Below are 10,597 nucleotides of genomic sequence, written 5' to 3' on the forward strand. Positions count from 1 at the left end.
GGAGAAAGACAACAAACACTCTCACAGAATGCTTTTAGACTTTTATTGGTGAAGCAGCTTTCGTCTTTAAAGGGTGAGAAACAGAAGAAGTTCATTGTGCACATGAGGAATGTTTTCAGTTTCTTTGTCAGGACTAAAAAACAGTAAAAAAAACATTCAGGAGATGTTTCTACTGTAGCTGTAGTTCCAGTAAAAACCAAATCCCCCACCGCATCCATCCATCCATCCATCCATCCATCCATACGCACGCACGGGCAGATATCCAAAAAATAAGTCAGTTATCGACCAAAAGAAAATAAACAAAAGACTTCAGCCCAAGCTACAGTTTGATGGCACGTTATTGGTTTAAATACTGTAAAACATGTCGTATAATCAGAATTCCTTTAATAATCCCCAGAATAAGAATAAACTTCAAACACAAAGTAAAATATAAATATATAAAAGTATGAATAAAAAAAAAAAAAGATGTATTAAAATTCTTACACAGAGGTTAATTGGAACATACATTTATGAATATTCATGAGTATAACGGTGAACAGGTAAATAAAATATACTGGAGTGTAACAGTACAATAAAAATAATAAGCAGCATTTATAATATAAAACATAAAGAGACAAACAGGGAATTATCCACCGCAATGGAAAAAGGTCACGTGACTCTGAGACTCGAGCAACAGCGTCTACGGGTGAACAGGCAGCGAGACGGTTGGCGGGTGTAGTTCGGCGGAAAGTAGTTCCTACGGGCTGAGGATCATCTGGAGTAACGGAGGAGATGATTTCTGGAGAGAGAGACGCCGCCGAGGTCCATCGTAGTGGAAAGTCTCCAAAACTCACTGACTCACACTAAAACCCTCCAGGCCCGGGGAGTCAAACGTACGGCCTGCGGGCCAAAACCGGCCCAGCGGAGGGTCCGATGAGGCCGCAGCATCAGAGCAAAAGAGTCGTGTGGTTCGAGCACTGCCACAACTTTTCTGTAGACATTTTATAGATTTCTAAGGCTTTAGGCTGAGGATTACTACACAGATGTGGAAATCATTTCTAGATCTTGGCGAGTTGTTGTGATAATAAAGTCAAATGTTCAGTCAGTAGCTGTGGTGAGTGTTTGTGCCTGTGGGGAAGGACTGAGGCACCATGTGTGCACTTATTCTGAGGTCGTTCATGTTTTGTAAACAAGATCAGTTCAGTAAATGTTTTTTTAATTCTCAGGATTGTCCTTCTTATTCTTAAAACAAAGGAGAGTGTAAGAGGAGAGCCTCTGAACTAAAATCTGATCCACGACTTACGGTCGCTTTCTGGCAAAACCTGCAACCACAGTGACCCTCAGCGCTCAGTCAGCAGGGGGAGTGTTTCTCCAGCAGGGGGAGTGTTTCTCCAGCAGGGGGAGTGTTTCTCCAGCAGGGGGAGGCTCTCCCTCCTGAAGGGGGGACGGAGGCTCTCCCTCCTGAAGGGGGGACGGAGGCTCTCCCTCCTGCAGGGGGGACGGAGGCTCTCCCTCCAGCAGGGGGGACGGAGGCTCTCCCTCCAGCAGGGGGGACTGAGGCTCTCCCTCCTGCAGGGGGGACGGAGGCTCTCCCTCCAGCAGGGGGGACTGAGGCTCTCCCTCCTGCAGGGGGGACGGAGGCTCTCCCTCCTGAAGGGGGGACGGAGGCTCTCCCTACTGCAGGGGGGACGGAGGCTCTCCCTACTGAAGGGGGGACGGAGGCTCTCCCTCCTGCAGGGGGGACGGAGGCTCTCCCTCCTGCAGGGGGGACGGAGGCTCTCCCTCCTGAAGGGGGGACGGAGGCTCTCCCTCCTGAAGGGGGGACGGAGGCTCTCCCTACTGCAGGGGGGACGGAGGCTCTCCCTCCTGAAGGGGGGACGGAGGCTCTCCCTCCTGAAGGGGGGACGGAGGCTCTCCCTCCTGAAGGGGGGACGGAGGCTCTCCCTACTGCAGGGGGGACGGAGGCTCTCCCTCCTGAAGGGGGGACGGAGGCTCTCCCTCCTGAAGGGGGGACTGAGGCTCTCCCTCCTGCAGGGGGGACGGAGGCTCTCCCTCCTGAAGGGGGGACGGAGGCTCTCCCTCCTGAAGGGGGGACGGAGGCTCTCCCTCCTGCAGGGGGGACGGAGGCTCTCCCTCCTGCAGGGGGGACGGAGGCTCTCCCTCCGAGGCTCTCCCTCCTGAAGGGGGGACGGAGGCTCTCCCTACTGCAGGGGGGACGGAGGCTCTCCCTCCTGAAGGGGGGACGGAGGCTCTCCCTACTGCAGGGGGGACGGAGGCTCTCCCTCCTGAAGGGGGGACGGAGGCTCTCCCTCCTGCAGGGGGGACGGAGGCTCTCCCTCCTGCAGGGGGGACGGAGGCTCTCCCTCCTGAAGGGGGGACGGAGGCTCTCCCTCCTGAAGGGGGGACGGAGGCTCTCCCTCCAGCAGGGGGGACGGAGGCTCTCCCTCCAGCAGGGGGGACGGAGGCTCTCCCTCCAGCAGGGGGGACGGAGGCTCTCCCTCCTGAAGGGGGGACGGAGGCTCTCCCTCCTGAAGGGGGGACGGAGGCTCTCCCTCCTGCAGGGGGGACGGAGGCTCTCCCTCCTGAAGGGGGGACGGAGGCTCTCCCTCCTGCAGGGGGGACGGAGGCTCTCCCTACTGCAGGGGGGACGGAGGCTCTCCCTACTGAAGGGGGGACGGAGGCTCTCCCTCCTGCAGGGGGGACGGAGGCTCTCCCTCCTGAAGGGGGGACGGAGGCTCTCCCTACTGCAGGGGGGACGGAGGCTCTCCCTACTGCAGGGGGGACGGAGGCTCTCCCTCCTGAAGGGGGGACGGAGGCTCTCCCTACTGCAGGGGGGACGGAGGCTCTCCCTCCTGAAGGGGGGACGGAGGCTCTCCCTCCTGAAGGGGGGACGGAGGCTCTCCCTACTGCAGGGGGGACGGAGACTCTCCCTCCTGCAGGGGGGACGGAGGCTCTCCCTACTGCAGGGGGGACGGAGGCTCTCCCTACTGCAGGGGGGACGGAGGCTCTCCCTCCTGAAGGGGGGACGGAGGCTCTCCCTCCAGCAGGGGGGACGGAGACTCTCCCTCCTGCAGGGGGGACGGAGACTCTCCCTCCTGCAGGGGGGACGGAGACTCTCCCTCCTGCAGGGGGGACAGAGACACCCAGGAACCAGGAGTGAAGCCAAAGCCGGGATACAGAGGCCCAGTGAAGGAGGTGTTGAAGGTGTGGAGGTGGATCAGTGTGTCAGAAGAGACTTTGTAGAAGGACAGAGAGCCGGCAGGACAGTCCACATAGACCGCCACTGTGTTGGAGGAGGAGGAGGAGGGGGAGGAGGAAGGGAAGGGGGAGAAAGAGGGGGAGGAGGACAGGGATGCTCCTCTGTTATTGTGACAGACAGAGTAGCCCCGATCAGAGCAGATCAGCCTCCAGGACTGATCGTTGCTTCCGAACAAGCAGTCGTCACCGTCTCCTCTCCTGCCGATTCCGCTGTAGGCCACCGACGTGTGAACTCTCCCCCCCCACTCGAGCTCCCAGTAGCACCGGCCGGTCAGACGGTTTCCACACATCAGCTGAGGCCAGTGGTCAAACCTCTCTGCGTGAGCGGGGTAACGCTGGTCCTCATCCACGTGCATCACCTTCCTGTCGCTGTCCGACAGTTTGAGCTTCCCGTTCGTCGTGTTTGTGTCGATCGTGAGTTTGCAGGAATCTGACGAGGAGAACGACACACAGCAGTCATCAGTACTGGCAGTTTGATGACGACGTCGGAGATTTGAACAAGTTGAAGACACTTACACTTCCTCAGGCCTGGTCTCAACCATCGGACTCCACCAGGCTCCATCCTGAAAGCATGCAGACACCAACGTGACATCGTTTCTCATTTGTGTGAAAGAAAGGATGACGGTGTGTGTGTGTGTGTGTGTGTGTGTCAAAGACTATAACTTCTGTCTCAAATAACAACAATAGTACTTTGCTTCCAGTCCTCAGAGACCATTTCCCTTAAAAACCAAAAACAAACAGGCTTCTCATAAAAACACCACCGTTGTTTCTACGTTAGGATGTTTTAAGCATGTTCACTTTACTGTGGTTTGGGGTTGAATAGGATAACTTCTATTTCCACTGTGCTGCACGTCATGTTTGATGTCACTGAAGCAGAAATAATGATTCAATTCTCAGATTTAAATCTGCTGTGACAAACATAACCTGTCCGGATTAAAGTAGAGGATCATCTGTACGAGCTGGTGGAACTTTAGTGGAAAACTATTACTTAGTCTCCTCGCTTCCTCTCTTCACTCATAACTCTTGGCTTCACTCTGCTTTTCTTACCAAACTGAGCTGAAGAATTGCAGATGGATGTGAAACAGCAAAGACTTGCTGTGTCGGCTGCTCCCTGATGCGTTTGGCCGAAAGTAAAACTTCACATCTGTTTGCTAAACACCGCTAACAGCCGTACGCAGGTCCCTTCATACCTGAGAGTGTCCAGCTTCCATTCAGGACCGTCCGGTCCAGCAGACAGCAGCTTCAGCCCTGAGGCTCCTGGATGGTTGTAGCTCAGGTCCAGCTCTCTCAGGTGGGAGGGGTTGGAGCTCAGAGCTGAGGCCAGAGAAGCACAGCCTTCCTCTGTGATCAGACAGCCTGACAGCCTGCAAACACACAAAACAACACACCTGGACGATCATACGACGATCATACGAGTGGAAAAGAAGAAAAACTGTCTTCAAAGAAATACATCAATTAAAAAAAATCACGTTTCTCTGTGAGGCTGTGTTTTGAGCTAAATGCTAACACCAGCATGCACAATAACATTAGCATGTTCACATTTAACAGCTTTAACACTTTATAAAATATATATATGAATCATCATGAGGGGAGCATGAATGTTTGAAGCAAATTTCCTGACAATCCACAAAATACTTATTTTAGATATTTTAGTCTGAACCAAAGCAAATATACACTTCTTATAGAATATAATAAAGAAAGATGTGATATATCAAAGTACTGAACAGTGAAGACCCTGTGAATACTTGGTTTGTTTTGGTTTTCTTTTTTGTTCAGGTACTAATTTAGTATTTAAAATATGGCCACTTGAGTTATTTAACGAATCCTGACCTGAGAGTTTTCAGTAAACAGTGTGGACTCCCCAGTCCAGCAGACAGCAGCTTCACTCCTGAATCCGTCAGGTCGTTGTTACTCAGGTCCAGCTCTCTCAGACTGGAGGACTGGGAGCTGAGGACTGAGGACAGAGCTTCACAGCTTCCCTCAGAGAGGTTACAGCCGCTCAGTCTGAACAGACAACAGTAAGGAAACAAGAAGTTATTCATGTTTCTCACCAGTTGAAAGATTGTAGCATATTTACTGATGAATAAATGCCACTTACACAGCTTTCTTGCAGGCTTTGACCACTGGCAGCAGCCTCAGAAGAGCCTCTTCTGTAGCGGAGTACTTCTTCAGGTCAAACACATCCAGATCTTCTTCTGACGACAGTAAGATGAAGACCAGAGCTGACCACTGAGCAGGAGAGAGAGAATATGTGGCGAGCCTCCCTGATCTCAGGTACTGTTGGATCTTCTCCACCAGAGAACAATCATTCAGCTCATTCAGACAGTGGAACAGGTTGATGGTTTGCTCCGCTAAGGGAGTCTCCTCAATCTTCTTCTTGATGTACTCGACCATTACCTGACCGGTTCTTGAGCTACTTCCTGTTTGTGTCAGCAGGCCTCGTAGGAGAGTCTGATTGGTCTGCAGGGAAAGGCCGAGGAAGAATCGGAGGAACAAGTCCAGGTGTCCATTTGGACTCTGCAGAGCTTTGTCCACAGCACTCTGGTAGAGGTGTTGTAGTGCAGATTCAAGTTTTCCCGTTTCACATTTCTGGGAGGATGCTTGTTTGTCTGACAGCAGATTGACTCCAGAGTTGGTGAAGGTCAGATGGACGTGAAGAGCAGCCAGAAACTCCTGAACACTCAGGTGGACAAAGCAGAACACCTTGTTCAGGTACAGCCCTCTCTCCTCTTTAAAGATCTGTGTGAACACTCCTGAGTACTTAGAGGCTTCTATGATATCGGTGCCGCACTCTGCCAGGTCTGATTCATAGAAGATCAGGTTCCCTTCCTGCAGCTGCTCAAACGCCAGTTTTCCCAGAGACTCGATCATCCTCCTGGTCTCTGGACTCCAGTGTGAGTCTGTCCCAGCTCCTCCATCGTACTTGATGTTCTTCAGTTTGGTCTGAACCACCAGGAAGTGGATGTACATCTCAGTCAGGGTCTTGGGCAGCACTCCTCCATCTCTGGTCTTCAACATGTCCTTCAGAACCGTAGCGGTGATCCAGCAGAAGACCGGGATGTGGCACATGATGTGGAGGCTTCGGGACGTCTTGATGTGGGAGATGATTCTGTCGGCCTGCTTCTCATCTGTGAATCTCTTCCTGAAGTACTCCTCCTTCTGTTCATCAGTGAACCCTCTGACCTCTGTCACCATGTCAACATGTTCAAGGGGGATCTGATTGGCTGCTGCAGGTCGTGTGGTTATCCAGAGGCGAGCAGAGGGAAGCAGATTCCCACTGATGAGGTTTGTCAGCAGCACATCCACTGAGGTGGACTCTGTCACATCAGTCAGGGGCTCATTGTTGAGGAAGTCCAGAGGAAGTCGACACTCGTCCAGACCGTCGAAGATGAAGACGACCTGGAACTCGTCAAACCTGCAGATTCCTGCTTCTTTGGTTTCAGTGAAGAAGTCGTGAAGGAGTTCCACCAAGCTGCACTTCTTCTGTTTCTGCACATTCAGCTGTCTGAAGGTGAAAGGAAACACAAACTGTATGTCCTGGTTGGTTTTGTCTTCAGCCCAGTCCAGAGTGAACTTCTGTGTGAGGACCGTTTTCCCGATACCGGCCACTCCCTTTGTCATCACTACTCTGATTTGTTCATCTCTTCCAGGTGAGGATTTAAAGATGTCTTCACATCTTATTCTTGTTTCCGCTTTCGCCACTTTCTTGAACGCTGTTTCAATCAGTCTGACCTCGTGTTCATCGTTGACCTCTCCGGTTCCCCCCTCTGTGATGTGGAGCTCTGTGTAGATCTGGTTCAGAAGCGGCGGGCTTCCTGCTTTAGTGACGCCCTCAAACACACACTGGAACCTCTTCGTCAGATTCGATTTGAGGTTAAGTTGGCACATGGCAGGAGATTCTGCAAGAGCGAGTAACATCATTAATGATCAGGCCACTTCATTTCATCCCTTCATACTCACAGAAGAATGGCGGACTTCCCCCAGAAGTTACCGGCCTGTGCAGAACCTGACTGGAGCTCTACGAGGCAGCGGCAGTCTTTGTGGACTGCTAAACGCTTGATTTGTTTGGGGGATACAAGATAAAACCAGGATCTGGATTTAACTGGACTGATTGTTGGATCAGTGGAGCTCGGTTTGTTATTAATGAATCCACGTGTTCTCTGGGACACCTAACCTGTTGATATTATCTGTCAAACCTGTCGAGCATTCAAAACATTCAACATTTAGACACCATGCATGCTGCCACGATGTAGAATAAAGAAGAAATGCACTTCTCAGACTGGAACAAACAACTGAACGGGCAGAAAGCAGCGTCGACAGGAACTAAAGAACATGAACATGAAATCCTCTTACTGCTCTGCAGATAGTCAGCCAGCTCCAAATGATTCATTCTCCTCAGGAAGTAAAGTGCGATGTTCAGAAACGCCTCCCTGCTCCTCCTCCTCTGCTCCTTCTCCTCACCGCTCAGCACCTCCTCATCCTCCCCCGGGCTCTCGGAGCATTCTGGGTAACCTGAGGTCAGAACCGTCTGGAGCTTCTTCAGCTCGTCTTTCCCAAAAGTGACGATGTTCTCCCACAGCAGCTGGAAGACACCATCACACAAACAGCACAACCACAGCAGGAGCGTGAAACCAGACTTCAGGTCCACGTGGAGACGACTGGGACCAGACTAGATTTAATTCATTCATGTTAATGCACAAACCGTGAATGTGGAGTTCAGCTGCGTTTGGTCGGACTGACCACGGGGAAACCCTGAGCTCTCCTGGTCGTCTCTGAGGAGAAATGATGAAGAATCAGCCGTCAAACACAAGCCGACGGTCCTTTGAGTTAAAGAGTTGATCACAGCACTGAATCAGGTTAAAGTGTTGGTTACACCGCCGATCTCACTGAGAATCAACGGTCCAGACTGCTTTGAGTGCAGGAACACCGTGTGTTTTTGTGTCTGACAGTCAAAGAGACTTTCAAGAACTTAAGTAACTCTTCTTGACAAGCAGCCAGCGAGTTCTCACGGCGTGACGAAGGTGTGGATGCATCACAGAAACAAGAGCTGTCCAAGCAACAAATGCTCGTTTCAAAGAACCGACCTGCGTTTGTGTTGTCGTGACGGAGCTACACCTGTAACACCATGAACAGCAACCCTCACACAACACATCAGTGATTCTGTTCATGTCCTCCACCCTCTCCTGGCTCCATCTTTAGTCTCTCCTGGCTCCATCTTTAGTCTCTCCCGGCTCCATCTTCAGTCTCTCCCGGCTCCATCTTTAGTCTCTCCTGGCTCCATCTTCAGTCTCTCCCGGCTCCATCTTCAGTATCTCCTGGCTCCATCTTCAGTCTCTCCCGGCTCCATCTTCAGTCTCTCCCGGCTCCATCTTCAGTCTCTCCCGGCTCCATCTTCAGTCTCTCCCGGCTCCATCTTCAGTCTCTCCCGGCTCCATCTTCAGTCTCTCCCGGCTCCATCTTCAGTCTCTCCTGGCTCCATCTTCAGTATCTCCCGGCTCCATCTTTAGTCTCTCCTGGCTCCATCTTCAGTCTCTCCCGGCTCCATCTTCAGTCTCTCCTGGCTCCATCTTTAGTCTCTCCTGGCTCCATCTTCAGTCTCTCCTGGCTCCATACGCTCCACCACATTCACCAGCTTGTCTCTGTCTGTCTGTCTGCTGCTGAGCTGCTGGCTTTTCACTGCTTATTTTAATGAAACCATGAGTGAAGACGAAACATCAGACCAGACGAGCCGCTCCAGTGTTTCCTCCGTGGGGTTTTTCCCAGCAGTGGTGCTGAAGGGAGTTTTACTAAGATGTTTTACTAAGATGTTTTACTAAGATGTTTCGTAAAATTCTTTAAGTCATAAGAACCCACAGGTGTCCCAGACATTTTAAATATCCTGGAAATGTCCCTTTACAGCTTTTATCCTTGAATTTAACTTCCCTCAGTGGCAGATCTTGAACTTCCTGGTGCAGTCATGTGATCCAGAGACCTTTTCCAATATGGCGGTCTGTCTGATTAACAGCTGAGACACAACCAGCTGATTTTAAACAGCCAGTTTCAGACACTTTAATAATTCTAATATTTAACATTTCAGATCTTCACAGTCTGTTTTATGTCCCCACAGTTTTACTTAAAGGAGAAAAGGGTTAAAACCACGTCTGCATGTTTGTGTCCTCAACCTACAGGAGGTTTGCTGAAAAGGTTTAGCAGGTTTAACAGTGTGTAATATTGTTATTGATTATATCGGGGGTGCGTTCTCACATTTATACTGAAGAGAATACAGATGGAAACTGAAGATCTGACACACACACACACACACACACACACACACACCTTTGGTCTACAGGGTGCCCATTTTGGAAGGACTGAGGACAATCCATGGACAGGTCACTCCTCCAGGACACACCTCCGGCTTCTGCTTCTTCCAGCCTGATAGAAAAACACAGCATGAAATCAGCACCGGAGGATTCAAACAATGTGTTGTTGAGACGTCCGCTCGCTGTTTTCTTACAGCCACTCCAGAGTGACAACAAACCAACCGTCTGCTGTGACGGTTCCTACTGTTGTAATGCAACAGGTCAGAGTCTGGCTGGAGTCATCGCAGACATGTTCCTACTGTCACATGGCTGAAAACTAAGATTTGATGGAAGAACTTGCTGGGACGAGGGTTAGCCTTCGTTAGCCTTTTGCTTCCTTTTACGTCTCAAGTGTTTCCTAAAGCACCAACCAGCCGCGAGTGTCATGAAACAGAGAGCAGACGGGCAAAACCGAAGCCAGATATCCCGATTAGAGGTCACCAATTAGCCTGCATGACTTTTAACTACATGCAAACTCCACACAGACGCTCAAACTAGCAGCAGCTTCCATCCTGCAGCACTGAAGTGAAAACACTCTTCAGGGCAGCAAAAACCTCTTCTCCCTAAAATCAATTAATTATTGGAATATTTAAGATCTCAGTCCGCCTCAGGACGTCCAGTCAGAGTGTGAGTGTGATGTTAACACCAGCTGACCTCTCTGCTGCAGGGGGACTCTGGCCTTTAAAATCAAGGATTTCTTTCTTTGAACGGTCACTCTTGAGGGACACACAGCTGGCTTCAGGTCCAGGTCCAGATCCAGGTCCAGATCCAGGTCCAGATCCAGCAGAGTCCAGTACCTCAAACATCCTGGCAGACAGAGAAATTCACTTTTTACTCTTCAGCCACAGAAGCAGTAGTACTAGTACTGATAAAGGTAGTAATAGTACTAGTACTGCTAAAGGTGGTAATAGTACTAGTACTGCTGAAGGTAGTACTAGTACTGATAAAGGTGGTACTGCTAAAGGTAGTACTAGTACTGATAAAGGTGGTACTAGTACTAGTACTGCTAAAGGTGGTAATAG

The 10,597-nt window shown here is 50.8% G+C and overlaps 1 protein-coding gene across 1 annotated transcript; it reads right to left on the minus strand.

Moving 5' to 3' along the window:
* Nucleotides 1–1,326: 1,326 nt before the first annotated feature.
* Nucleotides 1,327–10,381, minus strand: LOC139201151 (uncharacterized). Its single transcript, XM_070830397.1, has 12 exons — nt 10,230–10,381; nt 9,553–9,648; nt 7,940–8,009; nt 7,591–7,819; nt 5,336–7,136; nt 5,068–5,241; nt 4,428–4,601; nt 3,754–3,800; nt 2,968–3,667; nt 2,617–2,858; nt 1,820–2,007; nt 1,327–1,629 (listed from the first exon to the last, which is right to left on the minus strand). The coding sequence occupies exons 1-12, from the start codon at nt 10,379–10,381 to the stop codon at nt 1,327–1,329; spliced, it is 4,176 nt and encodes a 1,391-aa protein (XP_070686498.1).
* Nucleotides 10,382–10,597: the final 216 nt, after the last annotated feature.

This window comes from Pempheris klunzingeri, chromosome 5 (genome assembly GCF_042242105.1).
Source record: "Pempheris klunzingeri isolate RE-2024b chromosome 5, fPemKlu1.hap1, whole genome shotgun sequence".
NCBI classification, from domain to species: domain Eukaryota; kingdom Metazoa; phylum Chordata; class Actinopteri; order Acropomatiformes; family Pempheridae; genus Pempheris; species Pempheris klunzingeri.